The sequence below is a fragment of the Austrofundulus limnaeus genome, unplaced genomic scaffold (assembly GCF_001266775.1).
Source record: "Austrofundulus limnaeus strain Quisiro unplaced genomic scaffold, Austrofundulus_limnaeus-1.0 Scaffold743, whole genome shotgun sequence".
NCBI classification, from domain to species: Eukaryota; Metazoa; Chordata; class Actinopteri; order Cyprinodontiformes; family Rivulidae; genus Austrofundulus; species Austrofundulus limnaeus.
Window position 1 is genome coordinate 66,459 of NW_013953145.1, and position 18,595 is coordinate 85,053.

The window sequence follows — 18,595 nt, forward strand, 5'->3', positions numbered from 1 at the left end:
CGTATCGGCGTATCGGTTAGACTGATGTTTAAAAAAATCTGTATCGGCCTTCAAAAACCTGTATCGGTCGATCTCTACTTTTAAGCCAACTTAAACCTTAAATTAAAGTTCACACATCTCCATCCATATCTCTCCTCAGACGACCCTGACCCACAGACCCCTCCCCGACAAGAGACATTTCAACACTGAGCACAACAGCAATAAGGTTTAAGGTTGACTTTTTAAAATCCATATTATGTGCACAGGTGAGGGGTGGGGAGACGCCCACTCCCCGCAGATAACAGCGCAAGCAGGAGGAAAGGACAGAGGACAAGAGCGGAGAACTTATTTCTAGTGACAAAACAGTTAATTATATTTATTGTTTTTTAATGTCGTACAGGCTCAGAGAAAATAAATTTGAAGCCGAGTTTTTGAAAAAGTCTGTGAGTTTGCTCTAAACATCCGTATTTCTGCAAAAATGATGGACAATCTGTTGATGTGAGCAGTCCTCAGCACCTGTCCTCCTCCAGACACACCACAGAGCACATGCCTGAGTGACCACTTCTGTTGACATTGATCAGCTGACTGATTTAAATACACTTTAACATCCATGAGGCACTTTGCACTGACTGTTTATGGTTGAGTGTGGGCGTGGAGAGGGTAGAACCTGAGGCAGGACCTTGTGCGCAAACTCTGAGGTGCGGCTGTGATCTATGCAGGAAAATTGCATGAAGGTGTGCGTGGACATGGTTTTATAAATTTAGATTTTCTTTGGTCTACGCCATTTTTGCATTTTGGCCGTACGTTCACTTTTAGTATGAACTCTACAAAATCCTTTACGAATGAGGCCCCAGGATTTAAAAATTCTGCTTTTTGGCAATTTATAATCATTAGAATTTATATAAATGCATGATGCTTGGGTTTGGGATGTCAGAAACTGTGTTGTTGTTATTTATCACTAAACCCACCAAATTAAGACGATATCAGGTACTTGGAGCACAATGTACTGTACATGTCTTTACTGTAAAAGTGACACAACCCTGGGCTCATTAGAAACACTCGARGTGACAGAAGAGACATATGCTTTACGGTGTTTCTATTTTTGAAGACACAAAGCCTTGGTCATCATTTCCAAGTTCTGTAAATTATGCAAAGCCATATGGTTTCCCGTGACCCAAATCTTCACAATCTTACCATAAAAGCAAGTCTGCTTATCTGTGGTGGACACAGACGGTGGCTGACAACCTGGCTTGCTGAGGATTAAAGGGGGAAAAATGCAGACAACAGAGACAACCGTCTGCATTCTTTAATGCGCTCTTCACACACTGGCACCTTTTATCTGCAGTGTGAAATGTGCAGTCCACACATTCTAAAAAAGGAAACTGTGTATGTCTTGKGATGTAAATGCTAAAGAAAGTTATCCCTTTCTTTGCTGGTGTTTTTTCTTGTCCTCCAAGTGAAAAACTTTCAGCTTAGTGCGATAAGGAAWACCGAGGCTGAGCGTGTTGAAGCTCAGGGCTGAAGAGAGTTCACAACATATGTTCCAGGAAAAAACTGTTTTCCCTYTTTTTTGTTTTATCATTTGTCTTTGATGTAAATAAAAGACTGATAAATAAAAATCTAGGTGGAACAGTGAGGAATAAGCTATCAGAATCACTGCAACAGACTGATTAATGGATACAAAAAAGGATCTACTGCACCATGTGAGTGACAAGGATGGACTGCATCTTGGCAGGAGCGAGGTAACCCAGGATGTACGATGCAAACAGAGAAGCTACCTGAAAAACAAAAAACAGCAGACAAGCAGAGAACTCAAACACTAAACCACATAAAAACAACTGCTTAGGTTTAAAAACCCAGACTGCATGTGTGTTTGAACCAAATCTTTATTTCTTTAAACAATTTGAAAACGTCTTGGTTGTTATAAGGGATGACCTTTCTCTAACAGCAGCTTGGAAAGAACTTGAAACAAGGAGAAAAAGGATTTCTTTATATGAGAAAAGTAAACGGGTTGTCAAGGACATGTTGCCCAGGATGCAAATCGGTTTAAGCTCCAACTGCAGCGAGTCAGGAAGAGAGGAGGTGTACCAGGAATAGAGCCCAGATGCTTTTTTTCCCCTTTGCTTATTTTCAGGTCAGTTTTTGGTAAATAAACTGTAAATTAGACGTATTTGGGTTATAGAAGACTTGGGAAATTTGTGTTTTTACTTGAATAAAGAATGACTTCATGAGAACTGAGAACTACAACCAGACATTTTAACAAGAGATCACAAGTTGTGGAAAAGCGCAGGAAGTGGACAGACTGGTTTACAAACTGCACAAATTCACAGTTGATGCYGTTTGGTATTTCGTGGTGTTGAACTTATCACTTTTATTTAAAGAACTTCCCTTTTTATTCACCAACTCAGCTAACTATAAATGCAAAGTCGGACAAACGAAATAAACATTTAGCAGTTRTTAAATAAAGAGAGACTTGTCACTAAGGGTGCAATGATGCAGAAAATTCAAGATTCGGTTCAGTTCGAGACTTTAGTCTCATGGTTCGATTATTTTGATACCAAAAAGAGAAATGTCCATGCCCTTCTTAACTTAGAATTTAYTGAAATTAATTCTGAACATTTGTTCAACCTCAAAAGTACAGTTTTTAAATAAAAGTTGCTGAAACAGCRAGTTTCTCAGTGGATCTGTGCTCGACAATGCAGCCTAGGTGGAGCAGTCGAACACAGACCCACTGATCCTTCAACACAGAGCATCTTCAGAAGACATGTTGATAAAATAAGTTTTAAAAATCTGTATTGTTCCAAACAAGTGTGTATTGAACAGTTCGATACAGATACATATACTATTGCACCTGTACTTGTCACAAAACGTTACTGTTAGTTTACTGCTTAAAATAAAAGATTAACAGCAGCAACAATCATTCAATAAAACAGCAAAACATTTATTTTTAATCAGTCAGGTCTTACTTAAAAACATTTCTATTTGATATTTTTTCAAACAAACACTGATTAACCAAATCATAACTAAATACTGTTTTTATAAAAGCACAGTTCTCTTTTCAGGACAGAAGGAATGTTCACTGTGCAAATCTGAATTTCTGAAAAACCAGACATCTCCCTTCCTCTGAACTAATGACTAAGCAGTGTGGGTGGATGCATTTGACCCCGAGTTGGTGGAAAAAGGTGGATGAAGCAAATGGGTTCAATTAGTGGTTTCTAAATTCTAACAATGAAATAATCACTGAAAAGAAATGTGTCATGTTGGGATCCTTGAACAAACGCAGCAGTGGCCTGAAGGGGCTTCATCAGTGTGTATTCAAATGTTGTTAAACTCGTGTTTGCAGCAGTAAACTGTTAGTTAAGGTTCAAACTTACTCATTGCAAACTTTGAAATCAAACACAAAATATGTGATCCTGAACTACATCAAATGGTGCCATTTGAGAAAGTTTACTCGGGTAGTTTTTTGAATATGCAATTCAGAACTTAGCTGTTCTGTTTTGACTTAAATATGTTCATTTCACAACCCCTTTGGAGCAAATTCTATTTAGATATCTGCTAGTGCTGGGCGGTATACCGTTTTGTACCAAAAACCGGTTTTTATTTTTGTAATGATATGACTTTTCTGAATACCGGTTTAAATTACCTGAACACGTGCGGAACGTTTCGTCACGGCCGCCAGTAAAYTGTTTCCCTGGGGACACGTTTCTTCATAACACCGCTAAGCACATTAGCATGCTAACGTTATTGTTGGAACAACTGGCGGCGGGTGGTGTTTCAGCCGCTTATAAACTGACTTAAAGCAGACTTTAAAAAAATCCCATTTTCACCATTGCTGAATAGTAAACAACTCTTCAGCGACGTGCACGGTTAGATTTAACGCGCTTCGTTATAATGGAGACGTTATTGCATGGAGACTCTAGCGTGCTTCTATTGTGAAAAGCCCGGGGGGAAGTAGTTTTGTAGTGTAGCAGAGTTGACTGTGTGCAAGGTGAGTCGTCCTTTTAAGTTTTATTAACGCATAAAGATAGACCAGATAATGATTTTTTTCTCAACCCTTCACGATCGGACCTAAATGCATGATTATTGTCTACAAGCAGGCAAAGAAGAAAAGACATAGAAGAGGAGGGAAACAGTGATACAGAGGTACAGTAAAAGAAAAAGGTCAATAAACAAAGTTTGTAAATTTTATTATCAGCTGAGCTGTGAGGAGAAAAAAATACCGTCAAATACCGTGAAACCGGTGTAATTGTTGAAAATACCGTGATATAAAATGTGGGTCATACCGCCTAGCTCTAATATCTGCAGTGTTTTTTTGCTTTGTTTCCTGTCCTTATCCATTCATCAGTAGGCTTTCCTGCCTCTTTATTTCATTCCTATCACGCTCAGCACCTGCACTTGTTGCAACGTCCTTGGCAAAGTCTACTGTTTGCTCCCAGTCTATATTTTCCCTTTTATCTCGCTACCACCTCTACTCTCTTCCCACATTCTCTCTTGACGTGCTTCATGCTCTCGGTTTTACCTGAGTGAGCAGCACAAACTGGGCGAACTGCCAAGGCAGCATGAAGCACAAATTAGAGATGCCCAGAGCGACCATGGCTGTCCTGCTCGGGTTCCGTGTCCTGGAGAGAGAGAGGGAGAGACAGAGAAACAGACAGAGAGAGAGAGAGAGAGGGAGAGACAGAGAAACAGACAGAGAGAGAGAGAGAGAGGGGTGAGGGGGAAGATAATGAAGTGGTGAGAATCCATTTGGGGAGAGGAGATAAGAAAAGCTGTATTAAAATGTCTGAGAAAACATAAATACTCACACACACACACTTGTTTAAAGTCACTAATATAAAAACCTCATTATGCGTGGCATCAGAAACAAAGATGGTTCTCAGTTAGCGGTAAAGCTGACGGTGCGACAGTTTTCTAACAGGTTTCGCACAACACAGTGTGTCATTCACAAGCTGTGTGACATGACAGGATAATGTTTCTCTCTGGCAAGAGCTGTAGCTCTTCAGAGAGCTTCCTTCAGAGTACCACTTAGCTGACAACAAAAGCAGATGCTCCTTTCTTCAAACAACATTTTTCAAGCACAGCTATAGTTGGTTTGGAGGAAACTAATACCAAATAACTGCAGAGCAATATACTCCTGMGTTTCTACAAGTGAATTTTATGAAGGACGTTGTTCAGTCAACTGACAACTTTATGTGAAGCATTAGATTATTCATGAATTTATCCAGACTGGCCGTGCTGAGTTTTAAATCCAGCAGACAGATCCAGTCTGTGTTCATGATAACAAGAAGCAGAGAAGAAAAAAAAGACAAAAATAAATGATAAAAGGGAATTGTTTCAGTGGCGCTTCAAAGTAGGAAGAATTTAAAAAGTGGCTTTGTTAAAAACAATAAACAGATTTACATTATGACGTCCAAGATTTACAGCATTTTGGAACTCTCATTAAGTGGTCTGAGGTCACTTTTTAAAGATGTTTGTCRGACTGAGATCTTTGTGAGGGAATTAGAAAAGTACTGGAGCTCTACTGGAACCAAGGAAAAAAAATTTAAAAATGTAAGAAACAAGATAAAACGAGTAACTAAATGTGGGACTAATTTTACCGTAGGATGTAGGTGAGAAGAAGCATCTGAAGAACGAGAAACGGGTATGCAAAGCTCTCCCTCAGRGGTGGAGTCCACATTACTCGAGTGCTCTGATTTCACACAAAAAATACAATACACAAGTTCGATTAAAAATAAACAGCTTTAACAGTGAACGTGTGACTTTCTTACAACTTTTAATATTAAAAATTAAATGTCTAATTGTCTTACATGTTCTAAAATAAAATATATTGATTCTGTTTAATATTTTTAAAAAATTCTTAAAATCACAATAAATAAGATTTGATTTAGCAAGTTTCTTTACCTTCTACTATGACAGCTTTTTTTATTGTGGGTTTTATGCATTTTAAAGTAAAGTAGACCCATCCTGCTTTAAAATCCTTCCTTTTCACATTTAAATCATTCAGTTGGGTCTTTATAGGGTGGAACTGCAATGCTTTGGTCTGAATTCCTCCTTATTCTAACTTCAGCTGTATTTAGCAGCTTGTTTTTACTGTTCCTTTAAGACACTTCAAGCCCCGCCCCCTTCTGACTTCGAGATCGGTCCACTTCGGTWTGAAAGGGTTAGCTTTATAGCTTGCAGAAATRTTTTATTTACAATTTAATTAAAAGAYGTCAACAGCAGAAGACTTGTCAATCCAGTCTCACATGTTGGAGCCAGAGTCAGGCTCAGAGCCAGAGGAGAATGGAGATGATCAAATTATAGCTGGATACACAAGTGTACAGATGCAGATAATTTGATGCAACAGACTCAGAAAACTTCATAGAAAGTGTAAAAAACTGAACAAGGTGAAAAATCTGACCCAAACTGAATATAAAAATATCTTTGCAGCACCAGGAGAGATTAAAATACACTTTTTTGCCTCCTGGAGACTCAAAGTCCACAACAAAATGTATTTAACAGCTAAAAAAGTGGATTTTGCAGGAATCAGCATTCGTTGTGTTCTGATACTGAGAGTAAAGACAGTTCACTCACTTCACCATGATTGAAAAAGAAACACACTGCAGTAACAATTCCACCCAGTCGACTTCCACTGGTGAAAACACAAAGAGAGGAAAAAAAAACAGTGTAAAGCTTTAGTTTTTTAAGATTACAGACAGAAAGCAGATAACTATTTTCTGTTTTATGTTTTCAATCCATAAATCTAGCAGACAGGAGACGAACGGAGCCTGATTCACTAAAAATATGATGGCAACTTTTAGCTCCAAACCTGGCTCATCCTTTTAAATACGTTTCTTTATAAAAGTCAACAGAAAAGCAAGATGAAWGGCCTGATCTGAAGCATGCACATTAAACGTAAAAGGGTCAATGTTTTAGTGAACTGGGTCCACGGTCCTCACCAGACTCTGATTAAAATTTCACGTCTATTTTCTGAGGTACGGAGAGACGAGCAAGAATAAACCTACCTGAGGTAAGCGCCGTAGATGAAGAACAGGCTCATCATCACACCGTTCAGCAGGAACACACAGGCTACATAGAAATAGGCTGGGTCCCCCATCCCTGATGTGTACAACAAACAGGTGAAGTTTTCAGTCAGTTCCTAACAAATGTCAGGTAACAGATTAATGCAGGTAAAGTATATTAAGTTCTGTGGATATAGCAGACTTTACACTTTGAGGCAGTGTTTACTGGAGCAGTCCAAGCTAGACCAAGTTAGATCCTGTAAAAATAGCTCCTAAAAACTTACAGGTCTGCATCACTCCGCTCTTTTCTCAGGACACAACATAAAATGATTCCCTGCAGCCAGGAGTTTTTCATAATTGTTCTACTCTTATTTCTGACAAAAACTCAACAGAATTTTATGTTTGTTTTCCATTTTTATTACTGTATTAAGTTGTTTTTTAATTCAAAACTGTGTGAGAAATGTGGACCATCAGTGAAAACAAGTGGCCTGGATTAAATCTCATAGCTTTTATTGCATCTGTTTTAGTATTAAAACAGGATTCCTACAGCTTAAGGCAAGTTAAATTTAAGACTTTTTAATGCCACCTGAAATTAAATTTAGGAACAACTTCACAATAAACACAAATGCAAAAAACAYTGAGCAACAATTTTTCCCAAATGTTTATTTTAACACAAAAAAGAACTAGATAAGAACAGGCATTTGATAAATTATCAAAAAAAATTTAAATTGTTACCAAAATTTTAATATTTGAGTTGAATTACAATCATCCTACTTTTGTGTTAACATTTTTAAAGATGCTCTGAAAAGTTGATTTAAGACATTTTAAGGTTAATTATTGCCTTATCTTTTGAAWGGATTTATTTAATGCCTTTTAAGACTTTTTAAGGATTGGCAGGAAATCTGTAAAAGCCCTGGTATGAACAGCAAACCATTTTACTATTTACCTTTATTGTTCTTTTTGTTTTTGCTAATTGTTAATAAAAAAAAGTGGTACAATTCCAAATTTATTTTAACACCGCCTTTTTCAGTTTTAACATATAAAATGTGTCAAATTTTAATTTTTGCTATTTACACTACAGCCTGATAAGACAAGACACAAGATGTAATACAATTAGTCCAAGAAAAATAAGCTATATTAAAAAAAAAACAATAGTTCATTACAAAACCCAGAACTAAAAGCTGTTTATGCTCAGGAATATTATGAACTCAAGTCTTAAAGGGATCCACGATTAGTTGTAACATTTGACTTTATTTAATAAACATATTTTAACTGTAAAATAAAGGCTGCAAAAATACTGTAGGATGTTCAATTTTTATCATATTATTATTATATATTTATAATATATATCATTAGTTTTGATTTAAGTTTGCTTGTTTAGCGTCGTCACAGTTGCTAGGTGACATGATGTACGCCGGGGTAAAGAGGGGAGGCTAGACCGTCCAAATCCACAGCCTCTTTTTTTCCGGTCTTCCCGGTCTACCAAGGACCCGGCCCACCGAGACCGGGGAGTCTGGGTCCTCCGGAGGACCCGTCCTGCCGTTTTGGACACAGCCATGGATGGGGCCATTTTATTTACACGCAAAGCATTCTGGGTAAATGATGACGTAGGTCACTGGTGCGAGGCTGCTAGCGAGCTATATCCACCCTGAAGGTTAATCTTGGACAATATCTGATGATCGACTCTTTTAAATGAAACCAGAGAGCGTTGACAGAGAGGAGAAGGTAGAAATGACTCAGCCTGGAACTGAAAATATGGATGGAGGACAACAGAGCTGCTTCATGGAAGAAGAACCTCAGCTTAGCCTGTTAGCTTTAGCATTAGCCCCAACGCTATCACCATATACAGTTTATGTATTAGCTCAGCGCTACACATTCTCCTCTCGTCACTGAGGTCCTCCATCCACATGACAGAGAGGAGAACGCAAAAATGACTCAGCCTGTAACTGAAAATATGGATGGAGGACCTCAGTTTAGCTTGTTTGTCGTGCTAGCGCCGAGCTAATACATATAAGGCAATATAGCATCGGCGCTAACGCTAAAGCTAACAGGCTAAGCTGAGATTCTTCTTCCATGAAGCAGCTCTGTTGTCCTCCATCCATATTTTCAGTTCCAGGCTGAGTCATTTCTACCTTCTCCTCTCTGTCAACGCTCTCTGGTTTCATTTAAAAGAGTCGATCATCAGATATTGTCCAAGATTAACCTTCAGGGTGAATATAGCTCGCTAGCAGCCTCACACCAAGGACCTATCCACGTCATAATTACCCAGAATGCTTTGCGTGCAAATAAAATGGCTCTGCCCGTGTTAAAATATATTTTTTTAAATTTACAAAACTGAACAGCCTACAGTATTTTTACAGCCTTTATTTTACAGTTAAAATATATGTTTATCAACTAAAGTTTAATGTTACAACTAATCGTGGATCCCTTTAAGTTTTTGTGATATAAATGGACTAGTCTTCAGCTCACACTTCAGAAAACACTGTTAAATTATTAACAGCTTCACGTTTATAAAGAAAGTACACAGCACAGATTCTCGGTGCCTCACAGACTAAAACATGCTCTGTTTGTTGTAAATATTGAGGAACTGATCGTCACAAGAGTTGAGCTGTGAATTACCGATAGAACAGAAAAACAAGCTCGTTCCAGCAGCAGCTCTAAATATGTCATGTGGATTCTCTGCTCTCTAATGTGTCATCTTAAATTTCACTAAAATAATTGTGGTGGCTGACAGCTACTGGAAATGCTGGGTGGTTCGCAGCAGCTCAGTGTGAACACTGTGAAATCAGCTTGTGTACGATGACCCTGGTGTTCAAACTAAGGCAACAGAGATAGCACGTACACAGAGAGCTGACAGGTTTTTGCTTGTTACCAAGTTCACACTTTTCCAAACTGTTCAAATAAACAAACTGAAACGCTTTGTGATGGGTTTAAAACACTTCAGTCTAACAGGGCAATTAGAATAGGACTTGTGTTCGTTCTACATGCTTTAAAGTGCCTGTTACATCAACTTTTCTAATAATTATAAATGCATTTTTGGAAAGTTAAGACTGATATTGCAAATAAAAACTGACAGAACAGAGATGAACAGTTGTTGAGATATTCCCATGTGAAGTAGCAGGCAGTGATGTCAAAAGGGAATGTCTGCGTGTCAACAGAACTCAGAACTGATGTTTCTTTAGATTATTTTGAGTCACTATCAAAGACATGACAGAGTCAAAGTTCAAATAATAATGTTTCAATAAACGAAAACCAGAGTCCCTTTCTAAAAGAGTTCCCCTTTGATGTCACTTCCTGTTTCATTTTGGCTGAACCAAGTTCAAACAAGACAAGACAAGACAAGACAAGACAAGACTTTACTGATCCCACAGTGGGGAAATTTGAACATTACAGCAGCTCAAAACAGTGGAGTTGCAGTAACAGGCTGCCTGCCATGGCGCCTACTTAGAAACAAAGAAAAACTGAAAATCGCACAAGGGAACTGAAGGGAAGATGAGGAAAAAAGCAAAAACATCTTATCATATCAACACTGACACACTACTGTGTTTATGAAAAAAGCCTCTGCATAGAGCAAGTTTATTAGCCAGAGGAGTAAGTGAATTTAAGGGGGCCCGAAGAATCCAGTCCCCAAAACCAGCGCAGCTATTGTTCAGAAATATTGATGGAAACTGTTAATTTCTGTGCAGCTTTCAGCCAGCTCTGGAAAAGCAGATTAGACAGGCGAAAGAAGTGGGGAAGGTGGGGGCAGAGCCTTTGTTGACACATCCAGCCAGGAAGAATTTAGTCAACAGATCCAAGGCCGTTGTCAGGGAGATCCAGATTCTGTAATCAGTTGTTTTGGGAACAAAAGAGTCAAGCAGATGACAACAATTTTCCATCTGCTTTAGAGTTCCTGCTGGTRCTCTCAAGGTAGGYGATYCCAATCAGGCAAAATGGTGTGGACAAAATTCCGCCGAGCCCGAATCTATCAGCTCCTCCAAGATGAATTCCATCTGACCAGCGAAGTCCAGGGACCACAGTCGGCCCGCGGCCCTCAATAGAACCGATAGAAGACAGAGTCCAGCTCGCTCAAGGCAAAATGTCTGAGTTCTGATAGTATACGGCCATCCATCGAATTGGTCAGTCAGCCAGAAAATGAAAAGCCACCGACGCCGATTTGTAGAACACCAGGAGACCACCAAGCCAATCTGTAGAATCCAGTGATTGAAGTCTARACATAAATCCAGAACAGAGAAGAACAGAGGTCCCACCTTTAACATGTCCTCCCATGGAAGAAGAAAAAAACTTTGTTCCAAAAATTTTATTGAGAGACCAGCTAACCAAATCCATAAAAAGAAAAAAAATCCATGATTTCTTATTTCGGATGAAAAATGTAGAGAAGGCTCCAGCAGCATAGCAGGGAAAGATAAGGAAGGGCAGGAGAGAAGGAAGAAGCACCTTACTCCTCCGAGAGAGGAATGAATGAATGAATAAATGAATAAATAAATAAATAAATAAATAAATAAATAAATAAATAAATAAATAAATAAATAAATAAATAAATAAATAAATAAATAAAGCCATTTATGTGACAAAATGAGTAAAACTGTGTGCATTTTGCTAAGTTCCTTAAATGCAAAGACGTTTTACTTGACATTTTGTATTTGAATGATATGCATGTCACAGGCCCGTTATGTTATTTGTTTGTATGGAATGACAGTGCTGGGCTTTTATATGTTCTATACCTTTATTTCATCTCACATTTATAGTGACCTACAGTAAATACTAAAAATTAAACATTAAGTTGGTTAAATGGAAGAATTCTGAAGCCTTTTTTATATCTTGTGTTTTTTATATATGTATCTCCTTTAGAGCAACAAAAAAGGAATTTTAAGCAAATTTACAATATTTCTAATTATTTGTTTTTTAAAATATGCCATTTAATTTTCAGAAGACCAATTTGACATTGTTTACTACATACTAATCAGAAAAACTAAACACATTATTCAATCTAATAAAAATTCTGTGTGGGTTCTCTTCAGACCAGGCCGACTCTTGGGGTACCAGGGCGGTACGAAAACAGATTGTAGGATTTACTTAACTAAGTTATGTCAACAATTTCCACTTAACTGAGTTGTAACATAAGTTTCACATTTCATTTCAATGTAAATGTGCAAGTGGCTTTACATTTACTCAACTCAGATTAGTGGAAATTGTTGACATGACTTGGTTAAGTAAATCCAACAATATGTTTTTTTAGTGTATATTTTTATATTGTGTAGGTTTCTGGGCAGAACTTCAACATATCAGTTCTGTAATATGGTCCTTCACCCCTGAACTGTTTGTTATTAATCCATTTAAAAAATAAAACTAATGCCATTTCTGAAGGCTTTCAAGAAAAGCTTGTTCAGATTGATTAAAAAAAAGAACTAGCCCTTAAAATGACTCATTTCTGTTGCAACAGATTTAGTGAACGTGCAGTAGAAATCACATGACTGACCAACTTACTTTACATTTTCAGTTCACATTTTTGATAAGATGGCAGTAAAAATATGTCATGTAAGACTGGTGAAGAGCCCAAATGTGATTATTTTGGTCTTAATGTCCAATCTAACTTGTTACATTTTCAACACTGTAAATTTCTTGAAGTTATTTTAGAAGATGAAACCGAGGAGCTTTTTAGATGTCAGAAYAAAACTAATTCTCTTGCAGCAGATTTCCAGTCTGTGAAGAAACAAACACAGCGTGTGTTAGCGGTTTAAGAAGGTACCTTCACAGCTGTCCACAGGAGACAGCCCCTCCCCTCTGTTGATAGACCAGCACATTTTTGTGGGAATTCCAAAGTAGCTCATTAGRCCAGTGTACATACGGTACCAGCTGGCCAGGACCACCTGAGGAGAGGGGAGACACAATCAAACATTACAGTTCAGAAGGCCTTTTTCTCTTAATGACAGGATTACCAGGGTCACCTGAGGATTTTGCATGAAGTCTGAATCTAATGCGAGGCCTTCATCATCATCATCATCATCATCATCATACGTGGTGAAAATAACATGTCATGAGCTTCTGTAGCTCCTACAAGCATTGTGGAAATGTCAGTTCACCGCTTCCCCTAGGAGGTCACCTCATCACCCCAACAGAACCGCCCGACCTATTATGAAGGACGTGGCATGTTCTAAATTAATAAATGTTTGCATGTAATTAATTCTGTGCAGCCAGGACACTGAGAAACCCTGAAGAATCCCCTGCAGTGAGAAAAGCTGCTCATTTTGTTAACAAATCATACAAGTTAAAAAAATAATTTCTTTTCATTAGTTTTATCTATATAAATGAACTGTTTGTTAATACACTTATTTATAAAATGTTAAATTTATTGCTGTTATTAGCAGAGTGGCACATAAGCAGTGCGCAGGTACGCATGCGCGGTCAAAAAAGGAAAAAGCGCACCAGATGTAACGTCATTAAGTTCCCTTGCGTACCTAAGATTGTACCTGGTTGTCTGTCAAAACAACAGTTAGCAGGGCTCTAGAGTGCGACCAGTTTGGTCGCAAATGCGACCTGATTTCTTTAAAAAAATAAAATAAAATAAAAAAGAATCCAGCAGCACTGGTGTGAATGGATCGTTGTTCGGTGCGCCACAGCGGGACCCTGATGTAAGGATTAAACGGACACTGCTTTCAACAAATCAGACGAAGTCCAGAGCCGTTTTGTCCAATCAGAGCAGAGCGGGGCGGGGCTTTCAGTGAGAACAAGTTTGGTTGAAGCAGCGGACCGGCTCGACTGGAGCTGCTGCAGCGACCAGTCCATACATCTCCTCCTCCGCTCCTCCTGCACTTTGCTCCTGAACTACCAGAGATTTTGGTCTGTAAAACCTAACTTTATATTAAATATATGTTCAGAATGTTGTTATCAAACAGATTTGTCCAACTCTGTGTGAGTGACTAAACTCTCCTMCTGAGAGACTGCTGTGATAGGAGTGCGTCGCTGCGTGAGCAGGCTGAGTCTTTCTGTGAGATTCACTGAGTTTTTCTAATTAAACCACATTAACTAACAGAATATTTGTTTGCCCCATATTAAAGCAAAGATGATTCTCTGTTCAACACCCGTTAAAAAATTATATATTTTAAAAAAATAAATAAAAACAGCTTGCCATGTTCTCTAGGTGGGTTTTAAATGTTTTTTTTAATTTATCATAAAGATCCACAAATTTCATTCACAATTTTATCAAAAAACAAGGTTCTTGATTTGCTAAACTTATTTATATTTAGGACCATACTGCGACACAGCTGCTCTGGGATAAATATAATTTATTAAATGATCAAACATGAAGAATAAATAATTATATGAGCTGAAACCATCTACTGTAAATAGTATTATCTTTTTGAATAAAATAGTCTTTTAAAACATAAATCAGTCTAACAATTAAAACATTTGTATGTTTTAAGTTATTTTTGCTCTGTGCAAAAGACATATTTGCTGGTTGGACTGGAGAGTGTGGAAATCTGTTTTAACCAAGGCTGAAGATGCAGCCTTCCAGTCTGTGTAGTCTGTTTGTTTGAAACATGTGTAGTCTAAAAGACATTTAACCATGAAATGTTCAGTTTGTGATGTTTATATGACATACMCCCAGCCCCTCGGCCACTTAGGTAGTTTACAAAATTTATGCAGCGTAAACGAATAAAATAAAAACTCGGTGGACTGATTTGACATGATGTCCTGAGATGTTGCAGCTGATAGGAGTCATAAAACAGAACAGGGGGACGTTAGATGCCCTGAGGCCCCTCTAGATAAATGTGTTAAATGAGTGAAGGAAAATATGAGCACAAAGCAACAACCCTAGGTTCTCCCCTGAGAACCAGACCAAAAATTTTATGTGCAACCCTGGTTATTAGAACCAAAAGAGACTTACTGTCTTAGTTTAGTTGACAAGAATTCATATTTTTATGCAACATCTGASGTGTAACATTAAAAACTTAAGAAATTTCTAAAATTTGGATGACTTCAGTCAAGAGAATGGAGTGAAAAGTGTGCACAGAACAATGGGCCTCATGCAAGAACATGTTCGCATGCTTATCCTAAATTTCTCTTACTTTTGTTCRTATGAAGGGTTCGTACGAACATGTCACGTCAGATTCAACAAACTCTTCTATCTTCAGGAAAAGTGTGTAAATGAGCTGCATAAATTCCACCTGTTAGTATCCAGCTGCTCGTGCACGCGAGAGGAGATTAGCATAATTACCACCCCAAAAACACCATATAAGGCTATGTTTCCTRCCTCAGATACAAGGAAGTGTCCATTCATGAAAATGACAGCGAAAACAAAAAAGAAGAACTTTACGAGTTCAGAGATTGAAGTCCGTCTGTCAGAGATCCAGAAAAGAAAATCTGTCATTTTTAGCAGGTCAGCTGTGGAATAAAAAGAGCTGCTAAAAGTATAAACAACTGTGTTAAATCATTTTCATTTATTCAGAAGCCATGGCGCTGCGCACCACCAATGTTCATTCATCAATGTTTTCGTATTCTAAGATTTTTTTCAGATATGAACAAAATTCACGAGTGGTCCAACAGTGAAGTTTGGAGGTGGGAACATCATGGTGTGGGGCTGTTTTTCAGCATATGGTACTGGCAAACTTCAAATAATTGAAGGAAGGATGAGTGGAAAAATGTACAGAGACATTCTTGATAAAAATCTGCTTCCATCTACCAGGATGATGAAGATGAAACGTGGCTGGACATTTCAGCAAGACAAWGAGCCCAAACACAAAGCCAAGGAAACTCTCAGTTGGTTTCAGAGAAAGAAACTAAAGCTGCTGGAATGGCCCAGCCAATCACCTGACCTGAATCCAACAGAAAATCTATGGAAAGAACTAAAGATCAGAGTTCATAGAAGAGGTCCACGAAACCTTCAAGATTTGAAGACTGTTTGTGTGGAAGAATGGGCCAAAATCACATCTGAGCAATGCATGCCACTAGTTTCTCCATACAGGAGGCGTCTTGAAGCTGTCATTGACAACAAAGGCTTTTGTACAAAGTATTAGATAAATTTCAGTAAGTGTGTTCAATACTTTTTCCCTGTGCCATTCCACATTATTACAAACAACTTCATTTCTGGACATTTATGGTTTGATTTCTTTGTATGTATGGATCACTTGGGTTGTTACCAACATCTGGTGAAAATTTCATGTCATTAGCACCTCTAGTAATATATTTACTGAGAAAAATGGTGACGTGTTCAGTACTTATTTTACCCGCTGTACGACAGGTCTGGACCACTTTTGAATTTTGTTCGTATCTGAAAAAAATCTTAGAATACGAAAACATTGGTGAATGCCACAAATTCTCCTAAATCACTCGTACGCACAACTTAAGCACAAATCTGTGCGTACGAACGGTTCTTGCACGAGGCCCATTGAGTAGAACTCAAATTGTAAAAATAACTTCAATACTAAGCTAAAACCTCCAAACGTACCTCTGGGTAAAGGTTGAATCTCTTCAGTGTGTTAATAACCAGAGGGTGCTCCGTCAGACGATCGTTCATGATCATGTGGAGGCCGTCCAGGAAAGACGGCGCTTCAATAATCGTCTTGTAGTAGGAATAGTAAAGACCCTGGAGTTAAAAACAAAAATTACATTTAGGAAATTAAAACAATAAACAAGCAACAAGAGGAAAACAAAAGGGAAACGATTTATGCTGAGAGAAATAAGCAGCAGCAGGACACTAAATAAAACTAAAACATGAGAACTCAGATGAAACGTGTTACTCGGGCCCAGCAGATGGCAACGGCTCAGCTTCCATTTGGTCGCACGCAGCAGGGGCGAAGCAAATGATCAAATCTTCACCTTTACTGTCATCACAACAACACGAGCTGATTTCAACCAGATACACCAGAAAAACAACACTTTGTGATTTTGTCCTTTAGCGGGTACTTTTGTAATGAGCAAAACGCTAGTGCAAATCTACATTCACTCATTAATCTGCACAAAAACAACAAAAACGTCAGATTTCTCTGAATTTGTGCAGGATATGTTTGGTAAATCTTAGAGGTCAGAGTTCACTCTTCCTCAACTTTGCTTTTACGTCCTGTTCGATAGTCAAATAAAAAGAAAACACTCAGAAATGGGAGCTTTAAAACAACATTATAGGAAAACTACTGATGAAAAAAATAAATAAATGAACTTATTCACCATTTCTGTTCGAAAAGCCATTTCCTTCTCCAGGTTGGACAGATGTGAAAAGTGCCTGTCATTCTCAAACAGCTGGGAGAGGTGATACCTGGTTAAAGGAGGAGAAAAATTAAACAGCAAATAAAAAAAACATAATGTATAACAAAAGTAATGCTGTTGGTAAATCTTACCAGTGTAAATATCCACACAGAACAGCTGTGGACAGAGAGGAAAAAACTTTCACTGTTGTGTAAAACTGCTCCTCCTCAAAGTATTAAACACGAACACCAGTTAAACCACAAAGTGATAAATAAAAACGCTGTGCATTTAAAGGGATATCCAACTCTACACGACAACATGTAAACACGTGTTTAAGTGATGTATACCGTAGACAGAAAGAATACAGGTCACTCACGGTAGTGTTTTTCTAGCTAAGCTAACGCGTTTAGGGAAGCTAATGTTAGCCTCGTGGAAAACTAACAGAGGTAATTTTAACAGACATGTTAATGGTWACTAGTTCACCGGTCGGTGTTAGCATCCGTTAGCTTGTAGCAGGCTAAAGCTCCAGACTCACCGAGGAGAAAAGTGATTCCCAGCTTCAGAACCGAGGAGCAAGTTAGCCCAAGCTTGTGTCCGATGACTGAAAGCCCGTTCGGATGAGAGCAAGCCTTGCCCTCCCTGCCTGGTCGCCTGATGTTACTTTTGCTGTGAGCTGAAACGTGAAGGTTCTTGTTGTCGCGGTCGGTCTGGTTCGCCGGACTCTTCCCTGTTTGTTTTCGGGTTTTAGCCACCATGGCTGCCGGAGGGAAGGGGGCTTTAGGTGGGGGGGAAGCGAGCTAAAAACGAGAGCAAGCGGGTGTGAGCTGAACAGCTCCACCGTCGCTCCTATCTGGTCCTCGAATCTACCCAACTACCTGAGTGATGCGCCGTCGGAATCAGATTTCTGATGGAAATGTTGTGAAGCCACGCCCCCTGTCGGTGGCTCAGCGCTACTACAGGCAGCGTTTAGTTGCAACCATGGCAACGCCACGTCGCAGACTCCACGTTGGGTATCAAACCTTGATGATGCTCTTTGTATTTGGAGACATTTTCTATATTTAAAATGGGCTGCTAACTGGGAAAGTACGAAACCAGTTATACAAAAAATATGACAGAAATATAGAGCTTTTTGATTTGATTTGATGATGCCTTTATTGTCATTGTACGGAGCACAATGACATTACAAACACCCATTTTTCAGAACATAAAGTGGTTTGAAGATCAAAATAAATCAACATTCAGTAAAATCTAAACATAAAATAAAAATATAAATCATAGTATAAAAATGAAACATTGGTGGAGCCAGACGGGGACCACTGCTCACACAGGGGTGGTCAGGAAAATTACATCATTTTTTACTTAAAAGTTCTCTGCAGATCTTTGTGTTTTTGGTCATTTCTTTATGTCCTTATACAGTGACTACGTTATAACCT

General features: G+C 38.4%; 1 protein-coding gene across 1 annotated transcript in view; it reads right to left on the minus strand.

Annotated features, from left to right (window-relative positions):
• dpy19l1l (dpy-19-like 1, like (H. sapiens)) overlaps positions 1-18,044 on the minus strand; it is a 33,887-nt gene extending 15,843 nt beyond the window's left edge. The window contains exons 1-10 of the mRNA XM_014028301.1: positions 17,698-18,044; positions 17,315-17,339; positions 17,145-17,232; positions 16,429-16,566; positions 12,730-12,850; positions 6,984-7,077; positions 6,553-6,610; positions 5,577-5,668; positions 4,499-4,598; positions 1,680-1,757 (exon numbers count right to left, since the gene is read on the minus strand). Coding sequence (XP_013883755.1) covers positions 1,680-1,757; positions 4,499-4,598; positions 5,577-5,668; positions 6,553-6,610; positions 6,984-7,077; positions 12,730-12,850; positions 16,429-16,566; positions 17,145-17,232; positions 17,315-17,339; positions 17,698-17,917 — 1,014 coding nt within the window. The 5' untranslated portion in view covers positions 17,918-18,044. The remainder of the gene's footprint in view (positions 1-1,679; positions 1,758-4,498; positions 4,599-5,576; positions 5,669-6,552; positions 6,611-6,983; positions 7,078-12,729; positions 12,851-16,428; positions 16,567-17,144; positions 17,233-17,314; positions 17,340-17,697) is intronic.
• Positions 18,045-18,595: the final 551 nt, after the last annotated feature.